This window comes from Pelmatolapia mariae, linkage group LG10_11 (genome assembly GCF_036321145.2).
Source record: "Pelmatolapia mariae isolate MD_Pm_ZW linkage group LG10_11, Pm_UMD_F_2, whole genome shotgun sequence".
Lineage (NCBI taxonomy): Eukaryota > Metazoa > Chordata > Actinopteri > Cichliformes > Cichlidae > Pelmatolapia > Pelmatolapia mariae.
Window position 1 is genome coordinate 53,611,387 of NC_086236.1, and position 19,176 is coordinate 53,630,562.

At 36.9% G+C, this 19,176-nt stretch overlaps 1 protein-coding gene across 1 annotated transcript; it reads left to right on the plus strand.

The window, feature by feature from the left end:
- The first annotated feature begins 10,973 nt into the window (after nt 1-10,973).
- LOC134637747 (myelin-associated glycoprotein-like) lies at nt 10,974-12,936 on the plus strand. The gene is made up of 6 exons (XM_063488265.1): nt 10,974-11,028; nt 11,111-11,518; nt 11,619-11,912; nt 12,057-12,156; nt 12,266-12,301; nt 12,900-12,936. Exons 1-6 carry the CDS (start codon nt 10,983-10,985, stop codon nt 12,934-12,936), a joined length of 921 nt encoding a protein of 306 aa, XP_063344335.1. The 5' UTR covers nt 10,974-10,982.
- The last annotated feature ends 6,240 nt before the right edge of the window (nt 12,937-19,176 follow it).

Genomic DNA, 19,176 nt, shown 5'->3' on the forward strand with positions numbered 1-19,176 from the left:
AAAATGAATGCTGCTTAAATATCCACGTTACGTTATTGCTTCTCTTGAATTTCCAATTGTAGCTCTTGTCAGCATTATCTACATTCACAATTTTATCATACTCTACATATTTTTAAACATTATAAAAATTAAATACAAGTAAAAAAGTCAGATTGAACAAGTTGTGTTAGGTTTTCAGGAGTCCTTCTTGCAGTGGCTATTTCACTTCCCACTTATTTCCTCTTAGAAATTAATGTAGATTAAGATACACATTATGCATCTTGTTTTTCTTCTTAGTAGTTTTTCACTTTTTGAAAGTTCCTTGTGTCTAATGTTTTGCTTTACTTCCAATTTTGAAGTTTTCCAGCCAATTGTGTTTTCTCGCCTATTCCTGTTACTTTCTGTTTCTGTCCTTTGTTTCTTTGCTTGAATTGAAAATCATATATACTTCAAACCTGTATTTTCTTATTTTTCAGGCAATGAAATGAAATCAAGGGGGCCAAAGTCAAATGGTTACATTCTTTTTCTCCATTCACTTGTAAAACACAAAAATTGAATATGAAAAAGTATCAAAATATAAAGAGGGGGATGGCTTTTTTTTTTTTTTAGCTTCTAGCATTTTTTTAATCAACTAATATGATGCTTTCTCTTTGTTTTCATACTTTAAAGGTTGCACTATTATGTTTCCCAGAAATGTTAACTGCGCACGTAGCAATGTGAGCCCACCACTTCCTGTTTTCTAAATCGATTTATCAATACTGTAAACCTGTTTTTGAACATTAAATCTTCATTTGTGCTGAGACTGAATTTATTGCTGCTTATTGCTTGAATGGCAAAGACCTTCAGTATTCAGTAAAATTTTAACTTTAACTTACAACTGCATAATATTCAACAGTGAATAAGTTAACTTATCATTTAAATAGATTGTGAATACAGTGTGTGTTGCATGTTACTGTTAAATTGAGGAAGAGATCAAATAACAAGATACCTGCTCTGTTATACACATGTGTGTAGCTCTTAACTGTGATTTAAGATAACGCCACAAAGGTCACAAAGCTTAATTTATGATTTATTAAAGATATTTAAAGACACAATATATGAATATACATAAAATGTTTGAATGAATTGTTTGTTACCCATCTCACTCATATTTTATTGTTTGTAAATGGTAAATGGACAATATAGGCACTTTATACACCCATTCACACAAGCATTTTCTTCTTTGCTTAAGTGCTTTGTGTCTAGCATTCACACACATTAATACTTCCTTTCATTAATGGTTATTATGAAGGGAAAAATTACGTGTAGTGATTACTTAATTTTTGGTTAATTGGTGCTACCTGTGTACACACCCACATGGCTTATGATAACACCTGCTGTATATTCTGAGTTACACCATTATTTGAGCATTGTGAAGCTTTTTGTGAGAAATTCATATTTTATAAACACTGTTTATATTTTATAGCATGTTTTATAAATGTATGTTATAACACATTTTTATAAAACTGTAATCTACTTTCCCAACATGTTGATTCTGTTCATTTGGATGTAGCGTTTTCAGTGGGAGAAAAATGTTGTCACTCATCCAAGTGACTTCTTTAGTTTCAGCTGGCTGTAGGGAGATTCCCCAACCCTTAAAAACAATATAATGACTGACAGTAGCACCACTGATAAACAATCGGCTAAGGTCAGTTTCATGATCATCAATACGCAAATTGTCATAACCCCCTGACCATTGATCATCGATCAATGGTCGCATGACTTAAAAATTGTCTCAAAATGGGCCAAGTGTATGCCCATCCTAAGATGGTGAAAGATGTACCCTTAGCCCCCCTCCTTGATTCAGAGATGGTCTTTCCCTTTTCCTTGAGTCCTCGCTCAAACCAGTGTCCATTCCTGTGCTGCTTTGCAGAGCTGTTGCCATGTCCCCTTTCACTGTCCCATGACCAGTGTAGGAACTAACGCGTTATTAAGTAACGCGTTACAGTAACTACATTATTATTGTGGTAACGAGCACGGTAACTAGTTAATATGCCAAAATCAGGAACGCGTTAATCGTTACTGGGATTTAGATAGGGTGGTTATTCATTACTTCTTGTGGTGGCTATGGCGGAGCTTCGACAGATTCAGTAACATTAGCAAGTGGTGGAGGCCAGCAGGTGGATGAGGGAAAGGGGAGGCAGGAGGAGCAGAGACCCGAGGCAGGGCCGGTCTGAGTGTCAGGTGAACTGAACTTCAGGTAAGAAGTTATGACCTGCAGTCTATCTGGGTCAGATATAAACCAAGTTTAGGTGTAGTTTATTTTCGTTATGCTGACTTTTTCTTACTGGGTACTAGCTATCTTGACAGAGTTTCTATACAGCTAGGTGGGTGCTATGATGTTACTGATGTTGAACTTTATTTTATTTATAAGGTTAGTTATTAGAGTTTCCAACCGTCCCGTAAAAAATGGAATCGTCTCGTGTTCAGAGAAAATATTACGCGTTTCGTATTGAGGTGAAAAGCAACACAGTTTGTCCCGTACTTCAGCTACAATGAAAAAGACATAAAGCTGGATTTATTTCGTGTCTTTGCTGCACAGCTGCCTCTTCTTCTCTCATTCTCTCCCCTCCCTCTCCTTCAATCATGAAACTGATCAATGATCAGCTGATCGGCTTTTCTCTCTTGTTTGTTTATCGCCCACTTTGATCCAGAAAGAGGAACCCAGCGGAGGTCGCGTTAAACAACAGCAGCACCTTTAAGCTTGATCAGCTGTTGTTAGAATTTATTTAATATTAATTTCTAGTATCAGCTGATGTTTGCTGGAGCCACAGCTGTAAAAGCTGCTGGTCATGATATCGGTTTGTATATCTGGTGAGAGGGAAACATGAAGATGAAACCAGGAGATGTCCTTACTCATCAGAGCTGAACAGGTGATGGAGAAACAGGTTTACCTTTTAGGTGACATGAATGAGTTGAAGGGAAGTTATAAACTGTTTCTGGGAGACAAATAACACCAGGATCCTTTTCTATGTAGCTGACAGCTGGTAACTGTGCAGGGGCGGGTCTAGCAAAGTTTTGCCAGGGGGGCCAGGTAGGGCATTAACAGGGAAACGGGGCACAAAGAAATACTTTTCTTTCTTATTCTCATTTAAAATATCTAGCTTTTAATAAATAATTATTTGAATCTTACAACAAATGATTGATAGATTGATACATATATACCATCAAAACAGTGTACATCACTGTCACAACAGCGTTTGTTTTCATTCAAAGGCTTTATGGTTTTTCCATAATGGTGGGCCGGTCTCTAGTCAAAATGCCCGGGCCGATTTTTTGTCCCAGTCCAGCTCTGTATGCAGCTCATCTGCAGTCTGGTGTTACCTACATCTTCCTACTCGGAAGGCAGAATTTCCGAGTTCTGAGTACAATCGAAAGCACCATGACTGCAGTTTTCGTGTTGGATGTAAAAAGTGCAAGTGACGCTGTGACGTAGGCTAGAATCATGGCGGCGGTCAACGACGGTCCAGGCGTGGGATTTCTCTCGTGGAAATATGCACATTATTTTTTCCTTTCTGTTGGTAGGTGGCACAGTGCACTTGTGGCAAGTAAGCAAGCTAGAAGACTGGCAATCTTGCTGGGTATCCAGTTACGGAAGCAACACATTAACAAGAGAATTCTGAGTAAAACCAAAGTTACTTTCCCTAGTAACTAGTAACTTTGAAAGTAAATCAGTTACTTAAAGTAACTGAGTTACTTTGATAGAAGTAACTAGTAATGTAACTAAGTTACTAATTTAAAGTAACTTACCCAACACCGCCCATGACTGCTCCATCATCTGTCCGGCCAGGGGCTCTTGTTGGTCTTTGGTGGCCAAAAGACTCACTCTGATTGGTTAAGGGCAGAGTCCTTCCAGGGCATGAACTCTCACGGGTGAGAGTATTCAGTGGCTGTGTCCAAATTCAGGGGCTGCATCTGTGCTGCAAAGACCGGAAGTGTAAAGCAGTTTCTGTTGCCTAGCAACCACAACATAAGCAGGTACAACTGTGGTGGACAGTATGTTCGACAGAAATACAGAAAAATCTTTATTTCATGTCTTTTTTTTTTGTTTTATCTTTTGTCTGCATGTGATGTATGTGGGAGAAGACCACAGCATGGGCTAAGTCCCTTTAGCCATCAGTGATGCTCAGTTTAGCTAGTATAGCTCAGAGATTAGTCTCATTTCATTTTGATGGTATGAATGTAGTAGGATTTACATTATGGATATTTTAATGTATACACCTTGTACGTTTGAAAAGAAAATGCTCGGTAGTTGAATTAAATTCAGTTATCTCAAGTATTACATTTCAGTTTAAATTAATGTTATATATATCTATTTCATATCATTTATTCCTGTGTGACTGTCTAACAGACAAATATTAATATACAATGACCACTGTCTGAAAGATTTAGTTATATTTAAGGGCACTATCCCAAAATAAGCTAAAAAGATTTGAACCTTGTATTTTTCAGATAAAATGTAAGGCAAGCTGATGCAGTAAATATTCTTTTATTGATGAGAAAACTGTGCAATATAATAAAATATAAGATATAAATATAAGATATGAGAACACTAAACAGGATGATGTTTTGGGGTAAGAGGGTCTAACAGGAGAGAGATGATACAGAAATATGACATCCTTATAAAATAGAAGAATAAAATAATCCTTTAATTGTCCCACAAGGGGACATTTGGTTGTAACAGCAGCAAGAAAAACACATATACAAACAAACAGTACACAGGACATAGAACAGAAACATACACTATTTTTTTACATATTTACATCAAGGACAATAGTTACCAAAAATAGAATACTGTACAGTTATTAAAATTAAATAAAATTAAATAAGAGGCAAACCCAGGTTGTAGTGTGATACTGAAATATTGACACACTTCATGAATGAACTTTTCACAGGTCTTTGAACGTTTTATTTAAAAGAACTGCACACTTTTCCCACTGAAACCAGAACAATATTTTAACTAAATATATTCTGGATAAATCAAAGCATTAACACAGTTGTCCATATAATATACAATAGCAGGAGCTATTCATAGCAGATCTGAAGCAAGACCCAAAAACAGACTTGCCATACTTTAAGGTGTTTATTGCCAGAAACAGTGTTTCCACAGGAGATAACTGCAATGAGAAGATTTTGTCTGGAGACAAAGGGAGATAACTGTCAGTTTTTAGAATGTGTTTATAAGTAATAATAATAATAATAATAACAATAATAACAACAACAACAATAATAATAATAACTTTATTTATAAAGTGCTTTGAGTGGGTTTTTAACTTTGCTTTAAAAACCTCCACAGAACATGCCTGGCTAAAATCCTGAGGGAGGTTGTTCCACAAAAATGGGGCATGAAAAGAAAAAGCACGCGTCCCAATAGTTTGAAGGAGACTGAGAGTCTTCTTACTTGAGGCTATAGCGAAGACGCATCGGAAGGAGTCACTGGTTAAGGCTCTTTAAGAAAAATAAGCATCTGAAGGAATTCAGAGAGGGGGATTTTTTTATATATATACATATATTTACATACATACTGAAGACATCAAATATGTCAAGCAAGATATTTTAATTTAATTTTAGATTCCTCAAAGTAGCCGCCCTTTGCTTTTTTGAAGCGTTACAAGTCCTTGGGTCTAAGGAGCTTGGAAAGAAAAGTGTCTGGACTTCTTTAAATTCTTCTTCTTTAAATTTCTTGAAGACATTTCACCTTCATCTGAGAAGCTTCTTCAGTTGAAGTGAAGAAGCTTTTCTCAGATCAGCACCTCAAATTAGAGCCCAGATAAATGACACACATACTTCCAGTAGCAAACACATCTCTGCATTGACTGTTCAGAGGAGACTGTGCAAATCAGGTCTTTATGGCCAAGCTGCAAGCAGCTGCTAAGAAACCACTACTAAGAAAAACAACAAGCAGAAGAGATTGTTTGAGCCAAGAAACACAAGGAACGGACATTAGACCAGTGGAAATACGTGCTTTGGTCTGATGAGTCCAAATTTGAGATCTTTAGTTTCACCCACTGTGTCTTTGTTGTGAACAGATGATCTCCAAATGCATGATTCCCATCATGAAGCATGGAGGAGGAGTTGTGATGGTGTGGGGGTGTTTTCCTGGTGACACTGTTGGGGATTCATTCCAAATTAAAGGTGCACTGAGCCAGCATGGCTACCACAGCATCCTATTTTGAAGAATCTTAAATATAAAACATATTTTGAGTTATTTCACTTTTCTGTTTACTACTGTGATTGCTGTGGACTGTGTGTTTATAGCAACCACCAAAGCAACATTGACCAAAGGACTTAGAAACCTATTATGCTATGAAATGATTTACAAGCAGGTTCAATAAGGTTTTAAAAAAAAATGTTTACTTTCTGTTGACCAACACCTCAAATTCCATAATAATAATCAGTCCATATTATGAAGCCAAATAGTTAAATTAATGAGTATTAGAAAAGCAAATTACCTTAAAAAAAACCCATCCATGAGTCTATCATAAGGGACAAGGCAGGGTACACCCTGGAGAGGTTGCGGGGCTACCACATAGACCAGGGGTGGGCAATCTCAGTCCACGAGGGCCGGTGTCCCTGCAGGTTTTAGATCTCACCTTGGGTCAACACACCTGAATCACATGATTAGTTCGTTACCAGGCCTCTGGAGAACTTCAGGACATGTTGAGGAGCTAATTTAGCCATTTAAATCAGCTGTGTTGGTTCGAGGACACATCTAAAACCTGCAGGGACAATGGCCCTCGTGGACTGAGATTGCCCACCCCTGCCATAGACAGACAACCATTTCCACCTATGGGCAATTTAGAATTATCAGTTCACCTAACCCATGTTTTTGGAGTGTAGGAGTAAGCTGAAGTAGAACCCATACACACACAGGGAGAATATACCACACAGAAAGACCCTGCATTTGGCCCTGGACTTGAACCCAGGACCTTCTTGCTATGAGGTAACAGTCCTTACCACTGCACCACCATGCTGCCCTATCTGGCATTATATTGTGTCAATTTGGACAGGAGCACTTATCCCCTGTTAGGCTTAACAAGTGTCTCTCAAGAACTTGTGGTGTTTAGGTGGAACTGAAAATGGAGCTTCTAGCTCGGGAGCACATCTGTGGCTAATGTTTAGTTGCCCATTTTAGTGTGGAAATAACCCCCACTAGTTAGCTTTGGTTCCTGTTTGGTGGTCATGGTGGGTCTGTCAGACCAAATGTCTTATGATGATGAGAAAAAAAAACCCTTTTCAGTACACAGCCTCAAATATTTCTTCTCCCATATCTTCTGTGTGCGACCAGCTTTGTCTGTTGGTTTAAGAGACAATAAACCACACAAGAAGAAGCAGGATTTATTCATTTTATTTGCATCATGCAGATTGAACGTGTTGCATAATGAGGTTGAATAGCCACAGCTACATATAGCAAATAACATTTAAGTGTTTATTAATGGTAAACATGTGTTCAACATTAATAAACAATTCAGCTTACCTTCTGTTGTCATTATATCGTATAGCATCTAACTGATATGTGAAGAATACTTAAGTACATTAATATAAAAAACATCTGGTCTTAAATCATTAAAATATAAATAGCAGGACCGACAGACATTGAATTTCCTTAATAGCTGGATGAACATAAAAAATATTTATTAGAATTTTAGACTCACACATCCAGCTTATCTTCTTAACGTGTAACAGGTTGATGCATAGCTACAGATTATCTATGAACTCCCCTGTGTAATGTTATAAAATAGGGCCTCAAAAAAGTTAGAAACGGCCCTGGCCCATTTTCAGTGAGGGATTTTTTTATCCGCCATTTTATCCTGGTCGTGTTTTTGTATGTTAGTAAGACGGCTGTGCTTCTTTCTGGGATTCCAGTGAAGTGGGTGGTTCCAGCTGGAAAGATTTGAAAATCATCCTAAAAGAGTCAGAGATGATGTCAGTGAGATTTGCAGAGACAAACAACTGAGGAGAAGCAGGTAAAACAGTACTGTAATGACAATAGAATAGATAAGAGTATGAACTGTGGGACGGTAGCTTTGTGTTTGAGTTTTTTAAAGTGAGAGTTGAGCAGAAAGGCGACACTTTCGATTTCGAAATGCCCCAGGCAGGGCTGAACTGGCATGTTCCCGATGGAGAGACGCATTTTGCCGCTGCGCAAGCATACAAGCATTGACAGGAGCCCATTTCTTTTCATTAGTGTGGAAGAAGTAGCGAAATGGTGGAGATAAAAGCTGAGAAAAAAATAAAACGAACCTAAAAATAGATGCAGCAACATGTGTCAAATTAACAAACATGCTGTCGGGGCTCTGAGGTGGAAAATAACGACATATAGGCTAAATATACGTTGTTACTGTACTTAAATCGCCCTGAGCCGACTGTTGTTGTGATTTGGCGCTATATAAATAAAATTGAATTGAATTGAAAAATCGAATTTTCAAGTATCTGTATTTGAGCGGTTTTTTCCCCTGAAAAAACAGGCTCAAAACAGGCTTGTTACTATTGGGTTAAGGCATATTATGGTAGCTACTATTTCGTCACTGCGAGCCTTCAAACATCAAACCGATTTAAGCCTAAACAGAAACACATGAAAGGCAGTCCTGTTCGTTTATTAATCACCAGGGGATGTCGCATAAAAAGAGATCAAAAAACACAACCATAGTCAGGGGTTAAAGTGGGTTGTGTTTTTTTCCTTTTTCTTTTTTTTGTGGCACAACAGGTGTCGATGAATTGCGTTTGCGGTGCTTCAGCATCTAGCTAGAAGACCAGCAAGCATAAAGGGAGTGATATTTTTTAATTTGCTGGTAATTTCAAATGCAACATTTCTGTCAGCTCAACAAAGCTATGGCCTCATGGTCAGGGATGGTTACATCAAGTGTAGCAGAGATTAATATGATTTATCAACCCGTTCTCACTCCCAAATCGTAACATTTTACGCTAGGTGACAAATCGTCAACATATTACGTTTTCGGGCACCCAAGGCGTTCCTACGTCACGACATCGGAAAACTGCGGACACATGAGAACCGTTTGGACTCAATCTACACATCTTCGCTTTTTCCCTTAAAATCGCTTTAGAAAACACTATTTCACCTCATTAAAGTGCTGGTTAAGGTTAGGAATAAGGTTATGGTTAGGTTTAGCGATAAGGTTAGGTTTAGGCTTAGGTATACGGTTATGGTTAGGTTTAGGCATAAGGTTATGGTTAGGTTTAGGGATAAGGTTAGGTTTAGGCGTAGGGATACGGTTATGGTTAAGGTTAGGAATAAGGTTATGGTTAGGCATAAGGTTATGGTTAAGGTTAGGCATAAGGTTATGGTTAGGCTTAGTGATAAGGTTAAGTTTAGGGCTGCAGTACAGGGCTGGAAACCGCCGCGTACCATAACAACGTGGAAGGTCACCTTTCGCGTTTCTCAGGAACGCCGCAGGACGTGACAAAACGTCGGGATGTTACGCCTCGGGAGTGAGAACGGGCTCGATTTATAGCTGATGATGATTAGATTCATTGACGGAATTCCACCTTCATACCAACTTTATAGTGTCTAGAAAAACAACAGCATAAATAGTGTATTGTCAGTGTAGAGGATGGAAATGAGCAAGGACAACACATGAAACATGTGCTGACATCTATCCACAAAGAGTAGCAGATCAGCTGATCACATCCTGTACACAAAGATAACCTACTGGAACTCATAATAGAAAATATTGTGTTGTGTTATACTGTTTAGACCCAAAGTCACCCTCTGCAATGCAGGCAGCAGAAAACATTTTTTTTCCTTCTTTTGCTTCAGCTGAGTATAATCAGAATTTTTTAAAAAGAGTTTGTATTCCAATCTACTGATATTCTTTTATTATTATGTTAATATAGCACATGATGCTTGACAGGAGCTTCCGTGTAGTATCATGAATCATGTCAGGGCCTGGTGCTGTCTTCATACTGGATGCCACTGTGATGATTACTGGATCCTGTTCAGAGAGGTTGCTGTGGTGAACTCTTAGATCCACTAGCCACTGAGCATTACTGAGCGTTCTTCTCCGATATGCTGCTCCACTATTAATACGTATATGTATAAATAAATAAATAAATAAATATATATATATATTTGAGCAGTAGTTTGCCAAACTTTCTGAATGTCTTTCTAAATTTTTGTGTGGGCATTGCCTGCTTGTGCATTGACAGAAAATGGAACAAATATCACCCAACATCAAATTAAGAGCTTTTAAATGTCACTCAGAAAGCCTGGAGAACTATTGCTGAGTACTGCTAAAAGAAATTTCAAGAAAGTTTGCCTAAGAGAGTTCAGACTGTGTTGGAGAATAAAGATGGTCATACCAAATATCAACTTTAAATTTGTTACAATTGTACAACTCTGATTTTGCCTTGTGTATTATATTTTCATTTTTGTTTACATATTTCAATAAACCACTATTTATTTCCCATTTTCCCAGCAACACATAATGAAATGAAAGGTGGCGCAACACTTTTGCACAGTATTGTAGCCTATGTAATTTACTAAGAAATTCACTGTCAAAGTATTTACAGTACTTATGGCATAAGCGTTGCTATAAAATTTTTGTAAGTCACTGTAATGAAGCCTGAAATAGTGATTGTGGACTTTAAAAACTCCTGATACTTCCTTGCAGTATGAATCCAAAGACATTAAAAGTAGAAATACAGGGAACCTGGGAAGTGAGAGATTTGCTGCTTTCAGAGACAAATAGTAAAACAGAAAAAATATATAAAAATATAAAATATAAATGACAGAGGCGCTGACAAAATACCAACAGAATATATAGCAGTACATATGGGAATGATAATTTTACCTGTGTTTCATATAAATATATTTTAAAAGCTGTCTAACTTCTAAAACTATGTTATAATTTCCATGTATTGAAGTGATTTTGATGCATTTATTTATTTATTAGTATTTTTTTCATGGAAGAATCCTGCAGTGTTTAGCGAGACCCTCAAGAAACATGGACAATGAAACAAAGTTTATGATAACTTGTATGCTTTTTGCAGGTAATGAGCCAGCTTTTTATTTACAATTGTTTTATAGGTGCTCTATACCTTTATAAATGACATTCGCTTAATTCTCTTTCAGTCATCTGTAGCTCTGCGTCCAGTGATGAATGGAAGGCCACTGTTGTAAAAAGCATTGACGCTCTGGTTACATCCTGTGTTGTGGTACCGTGTTCATTTTCCCATACTGGAGGAAACCTGCCCACGTCCAGACTCAGAGCAATGTGGTACTATAAAGGCAAAACACCAGATACTAAAGCAAACAACATCTTTCATAGTGATGCTACACTGATTAAGGACAACTTTAAGGGCCGAACAAAGATGTTGGGAGACCTGGGCCAGAACAACTGCACCTTAGAAATAACTCAGGTTAGAGATCATGACAATGGCCCTTTCTGTTTCAGAGTTGAACTAGTAAAAACAGAAGGCAATGAACCCACAAAGGACATGTTCTCCTTTGTTGAAGACTGCGTCGAGTTGAACATGCTCAGTATGTCACCAACTTTTCACCTTCCAGTTCCAAACATCTATACCAGTTTTCTGTTAAATCACTTTGCCTCTTACTTTATGTCTGCCTTTTTCATCTTCAGCTGACCCTGCAGAGCCTACATTGATTCAACCAATGGCAGCCACTCAAGGAGAGCCCTACACTGTCATCTGTTCAGTCATGCACACCTGTCCAACCCATGTACCTACACTTACATGGAACTGGATGACAGAAAAGATAATTGTGTACCATAGACTAATTCATTCTGGCAACTGGGAGACACAGTCCATCCTGACATTTATTCCTGAGGAGAAGGATGACAACAGAGAGCTGACATGCACAGCTGATTTTAATGGGAGGAAAACATCCTCCTCAAAATTCACACTCAGTGTAAAACGTGAGATCCCTTCAGTTGTTCTCTTCCAATATGTTGGTTCACCTTAACTTTGCATGATTAAGAAAATGTTAACATCACTATTAAAAGTATCTTTCAATGACTGTATGCATTCTTAATGATGTCATAAATTCTGTCTATTTCCAGGTATTGAGAACTATAATCACATCATCATTCCTGTTGTAGTGGGGATTGGTACAGCTCTGCTCTTTGGCATCCCCTGCATTTTAATGGCAAAAAAATACAAGTTAGCCATTTTATAGAGAATCGAGCTTTCTGTTAACAAGGAGGAGACATTTTCCCTCTCATCAGTTCTACAGTACGCTCTTTAATATATGTATTTTTTTCTGTTTAAGGAACCGTATTGCAGAGCTTCAAAATCAAGAAGAAACGTAAGTAGAAAAGTACTTTAGATCAGATGCAGTTGGTTTCTGAGCCTGTTATCTGTGAGATTATTATACTATCTTATGCCACCCTATACTTCTAATCAAAGAATTGTTGAATTATTATACGGCTATAGGCTACATTATGCCTTGGATTAAAGATTGTGAAATCATTACACTGTTTTATGATGTATTATACTGCTGATTTATAAGAAATACTGTTTTCAGAGAATCATGGCCTTATTTGTCTGATTAGAAAGAACAGAACATACTGCATAGGAAGCCAAGGTCATACCTTAGACTCACTGAGAGAGAAAGAATGTGGATGTTTAGGTTTTATGACTTTGGAGGGGGGCTGAAGCTATAAGAATGTGAGAAACGGTCAGAGACTTCGAGATCTGGTGGACACCCTCCTGTCCACATCTCCTGTCAGGACGTTTATGCTCAAAGTGTTGTATGGAATAATAAGAATTGTATGGAATAAAGAGATTGTTGATTGAGCATTTATACACTGTGTTGTTCTTCCTTCAGCCCAAAGAACAAAGATTTGGGATATTTAACACATCATGTATGATAACAATATAATGATTGTTTTTATTTATCACAGCATGTGGAACAGGCTTTCCAGATTATCTTGCAGATGAGAAAAAATGTTTTTTATATTGTGTTTTTACAGTTAAGTAAAAACACAATATAAGAAATGTACGCATGCATGTTTTCTTTTTCTTTACTTTTTTTTGTCTTTAATGCAAAATCTTTGGAATTGTACGTCCACACGTCTTCAAGATTACATTTCTAATTAAATTAAATCAGTCTAAGCCATTCTGATTAAAGGCCAAAGGCTTTTTGGTTTTTGGTTCTCCACCGCTAACTTTCTGTGCACAAATGCCTCAATGGTCTCACAGTCATTTAAAGAAACAGGGCAGATTTATTTTTGTAGGTGGTTTTGATATTAAATTTCAAATGATATCTTATTTTCTGTTCTTATTTTTCTGTGGTTTCGTCAGGGGAAGACGCTGAAGGTGAGAAAAATGAATGCTGCTACACTGTCCACGTGTACAAGCGTACTATCCAGGTTCTCATGTTGATTGTCTTGAATATATTTTCTCTTTCTCTTGAAGCTATAGCTCTTGTCAGTATTATCTACATTCCCAATTTTATCATATTTTTAAACATTATGAAAATTAAATACAAGTAAAAAAGTGTGATTGAACAAAAGTAATATAATAAAGTATCAAAAAGTAAAAGGAGGAATGGCTTTTTTTCTACAATTAGCTTTTAGCCTTTTTTTATTAACTAGTGTGATGTTTTCTCTTTGTTTTGATGCTTGAAAGGATGCGCTGTGTTTGATTTATGCCAGAAATGTTAACTGAGCATATAGCAATGCGAGCCCACCACTAAACAGATGTATCAGTACTGTAAGCCTATTTTTGAATATTAAATCTTCATTTGTCCCCAGACTGAATTTATTGTTTGAATGATAAAGACCTTCAGTGTTAAGTATAATTTTAACTTCATTTAGAAGTACCTTTTTTATTCAGATAGATTTATTCAGATTTATTCACATAGATTGTGAATACAGTGTGTGTTGCATGTTTTTGATAATTTAGGAGAGCATTAAATAACAAAAAACCTGGTCTGTTTTAGGCATATTTGAAATTCTTAACTATGATGTAAAGAAAATGTTTCCATTTATTTTAAGATTCCATCTTCATTTGTCAATGGTTAGGTTATTAGAGATATAGAGAAGACATAATATGTTAATAGACATGACATGTTTGAATGAATTGTTTGTTACCCATCTCACTGATATTTTATGATTTGTAAATGGTAAATGGACTGATTCTTATATAGTGCTTTTCTGCTCTCCCAGATCACTCAGTCACTTTCTTCTGTGCTTAAGTGCTTTCTGTCTAGCATTCACACACATTACTTTTAATTAATGGTTATAATTAAGGGAAAATTATGGAACATGTTGGGAAACAAAGACACTCCACAGTTAAAGGCTTTAATTCTGATTGTAGAGCTATTTATAGCTTTTGAAAAGAATCAAAATGTGATCTGTCATATTTTAAGGTGTACAGTAATTGCTGATTTTAATGTGGAGATTTTGATCAGCACAGCAGATTAACAGGAAGATACTCAGTTGTGAAGAGTGAAGGGTGACTTGTGCAATGTAACTCAGCACAACAGAAATAGAAATGTGCAAAAGACTGGGCATTTCATAATAAAACATGAAGAGTTCCCAAATTCAACAGGAAATATTTTACTATATTTTACTATACGCATGTTCAGTTTTATTACAAAACATACAACAGTTGAACTCTGGAGTCAGCATTTATTTAACATTTTTGTTTTGTTTTTGTTTTCTTGTCAAAGCATTGTTGAGTCTGCATGTAGCAAAATGTAGTACTGATTTCACAATAAACTACATCTATAATTGCTATTCTTGTTTTTTTTTCTCTTGTTTAATTGTTTTTCACTGACAAACTGAAAGTCTGTGGGATATTATGAGTAAAAATTAAATTAAGAGGAGCTCAATTTAATTTATTCGAGTACTCCAAAAACTGTAGACTGGATTGGTTTAACTTAGGTTTTTAGAAATCAAAACAAGCCACACTGGATCTCATAAGTGTTTGCTCATTTCGGTTGTCTTACCACTATGCGTTGTGGTAACTGCACGGGTGTCGTAAGTTCGGTTCCCGCCTGTGGCGTCTGGGTCCTACGCTAGACCTCCCATGCTAAACTAAGTCTACCGCAGACAGACAGAGCGAGAAACATAAATATGAAGCTATACCCCATTAATCTGTATGTCAAGAGTGGATGAGACATCGATTCACCAGGATATAAAGCAATGACATCGGAATGTCATTTGGATGATAACAAAGGGAGGGAAGGTAATCAGAACTGAGAGGATCGAACTACCAGAAGGCAACATTGCAGACATAGAGGACAGCTACAAGTACCTGGGAATCCCACAGGCAAATGGAAACCATGAAAAGGCCTCTATGAAAGCTGCAACTATTAAGTACCTGCAGAGGGTCAGGCAAGTCTGGAAGAGTCAGCTAAATGGGAAGAACAAGATCCGGGCTATCAACACCTACACCCGGCCTGTGATCAGGTACCCTGCCGGGATAATAAGCTGGCCAAAAGAGGAGACAGAAGCCACTTACAAAAAGACCAGGAAGCTCCATGGAGGGTATGCATGGAGGGTTTCACCCCAAGTCCAGCACCCCGAAGACTGTATGCTAAGTGGAAGGAAGGAGGCCGGAGACTGGTGAGCGTCAGTACCACAGTCCAGGATGAGACAGCAAACATCCACGAATACTTCAGGAAGTTTATTGTTATACTCCATGGGCAGTGTCTATTTATAGACAGCAGTGTCAATGGTGCTGTTACTTTTCTTCCGCAGTCCTAACCACCTGTTCAGGATCTTTTTTGTAGCTGGACTTGTAGTAAGTCCGGATGCAAAAAATAACCACACAGCTGTACAGTGAGAATTGTTGACAACATAACTGTGATTCACTAATGACTGGACACCATGAACAAAAAAGAATGAAAATCAAAATAATGACATGGTCAAACTGTGGTTGCATAAGACACTGTGTAATGCCACCACACTGTAATTTCATATTTAAAATAAAACATTAATGAAAGCATCAACTTTATGAAATTCAGAAAACTGAAATTCACCGTAATTCACTGGGAAATGAAGAACAGAATGCCACTATAAAATATCTATATTTATATAGTTGTCTTTTTATATTCCCATACTATAGCTTGAGCCTTTTTTTCCACAGTCTAAAGACATGCAGTTAGTGGGGTAAGTTTAACTGCTGATTCTGAATTGCACATATGTGTGACTGTGAATGGTTCTCTGTCTCTTTTTATAAGCCCTGTGTGAGATTGGTGACCTATTTTAGCTGGGATACACCCCCCACCATTTCCAAAAGTATGTGGACAGTGGCTAAAAGTCAGGAATGTGTGTGGAAAAAAGCAACAGTTTTTAATAAACTCAACCAATTGAGACTGGAAGATTGGTTAAATCAGACTAGAACTATAACAGAAACTTGCTGATTGTTGTCAAGGAGCGTAACAAAAAATAATGCTCTTTGCTTGTTTCTCAGACCTGAGTACTTATTAATTTTAGAAATCCAAAAATAAACAAAAACTTGTACACCAAATTCTTGATTTTTATTTTTTTACTCTCATGATGTCTCATGGTGTCCTTCTCTTACAGTTTATACTGTAGAACCCAAGCACCTGATCACATATTATTTTAAAATTTTATATTACTTTTAAAATATGATTTATTATATGTTTTCACATTGTGGTTGTGGCTATTAATAAGAAAAATTATAAAGCACAAAGACACTGGCAGTAGCAATACATGGGAGCATTGTGTTGTGGTTAGGGATGGGTATTGATAAGATTTTCACGATTCCATTTTCGATTCTGTTTAACGATTCTTTTTAAAAAAGGAGAACACTAAGGTCGATTAGCTTAGAACTTTGTTTTATATCTTCTCTTTGAACAAGATAGAAATTTAGGAGTAACATGGCCTTACAAACCCAACAGTGAGATCTTAAGAGATCCACAGCCTACGGCTCTTCAATGGGGTGTCACAGGGTCCCCAGGAAAAAAAAAAAATTGTGAATGTAAAATAATAAATTAAGGGCATAAATTAAATATTCTTCTGTAGCAATTACACAAGAATATCCATTAATGTCCCTGCCTACAATTAAACACATTCACTTACCGAAAATTGGGGGCATCTGCTGTGGCAAATGGGTGCAAGCCTTTTACCACAAACTTAGTCACTGCTCGGTGACATTCGTCTATCCTGGCCTAAAAGGAGACGCTACCGGTAGACTGCAGCGAGAACTGCCAGCATCTGAGCCAGCCAGACTCGGTCTGTCTCTCTCATCATGGTCACCTAAATGCAGCGCACAGTAATGGCAGGTTTTGTAATAAGGCAGATCGCGGTAACATAATATGCACTGTTAGTTGATTATTTACCTGCCGTATTAACGGGAGAGGACGGGCAAACGTTACCGCTGCTGCTGGGTTGAAATTCACGAGTCCGGAGCGGAATTAAAAACACGACATTCATTTAAGGTCATCGTGTGTTTTGTGAACAAATGCTTTTGCATATTAGTAGTGTTTCCTCCCTTAAATGAATCCTCAGCAGGAAGTTTGAGTAGATATACTAGGGAAAGAAAACTTTGATGAGCAGAATTTTATGAACTCATTTTAACTGTGAACACTTCCCTGGTTATGATCCATGAGTTGTGTTTGTGTCATCATTACTTCTTGTTTCTTTATATTGTGTTGCTTTTTCAGTATATGTGATTAATTTTTGTATTTGTAACGTTTAGCTTAGGAAATGACATATTAGTCTTTAAACAGGCAACAGTGAAGCAATGTACTATATGTTACAGTAACATGATAATTACACACATGAGTGGTTTAAAATTCATAATTTTATATCAGTACATAATTAAAATTATAAAAAGTGAAGTGAGATTGGTTTCCTGACACCAAAGCTGGAAAAAGATCTAATGCAGTTGCTTCTTTAAACATATACTCTATGGATAAAAGTATCGGGCCAAACCTTGTAATTCAGGTGTTTTCAGTCCCATTGCCACAAGTGTATGTAATCAAGCACCCTGCCATGCAGTCTGCCTTTAGTCATCAGAGAGGTTTGAAGTGTGTGTGGAGCGCCAGCCACTCATCTCTCCAAACTCAAGTTCAAACATCACAGTTGAAGTTGAAATCATCACAAACCTACAGAAGTCTGGTTGCTTTGTTTTAAAGCAATGAAGACAAGCTTGCAGAGACTTATCCAAGAAAACATAAGTCAGATTCTGTTTTGAATACTTCACAGGAAACAGAGTTAATTTCAAATTAAACAGTAACAATGACTGTGCCAACTTTCTGCAAAACAAAAAAAACACCACAGAGAATAGAGAACGGAAAAATGATGAAGTTGTTACAAACTAAATTAAGTTTTTATAAAATGAAGACATTTCCCTTTTCACTTCTTCCTTCTCCAGCTCATTTCGCTTTTTATTTTTGCACTCTCAGCAGGTTTTTAAATTGTAAGTTCATTTTTGTTTAATGAGGTTGATGTTGGACACTCAAATGACATTAGGTGCTTATGGGGTTTTTTTTCCCAGTTGTGGGCTTCTTGTGTTTATTTCAAATAGTACTTTTATGTTAGTGCATGGTTTGACTGATTGAGCTGGTTAATGTGATCAGCTGGGTATTTAATGCTGCAGCTGTCTGACATAAGAGGATCATTTGCTTTTTCCCCTCCCCCCGAAACAATAGACAAAGCTATTATGTTTTAGTAAAATAACTTAAAATTTGTCTTTAAAAAAGCAAATACATTTTCTTTAATGAATAATGTTATTTAAGTTTAAACATATAAAAATGATCTTAATCTTACTAGTAGCTGGTTATTCATCCCATGCAGCTTTGGTTTCTGCAAGCATCGCTTCACCTTCAACTTAAATCTCTTCTACTCTTTTTTTTCATTAATCTTTTGAAGTAGGATAGGGCACCAAGACATGGTAAATGCAACATGTGCCTTTAAAATAGGACTTTAACTGCATCTAAAGTGAGAAGTTAAATTGTGCAGTTGGTATCTATTTATCAATCTTTTCATTTCTATTTAAATTTAAACATAAAGATAACTTCATGTTTTGTTTTGTTTTGTTTTTGGGGTTTTTTGCCTGAAAAGTCACAGAAAAGACATATCATTTCTGGAAAGACAAACACACACAATTATATGCACATCTCTTTTGTTATGCTGTAATGTATGCTGTATCACTTCTTAATCAGTAACTGGCTTTATTAGGTCTACTCCTGAAAAAATTGTC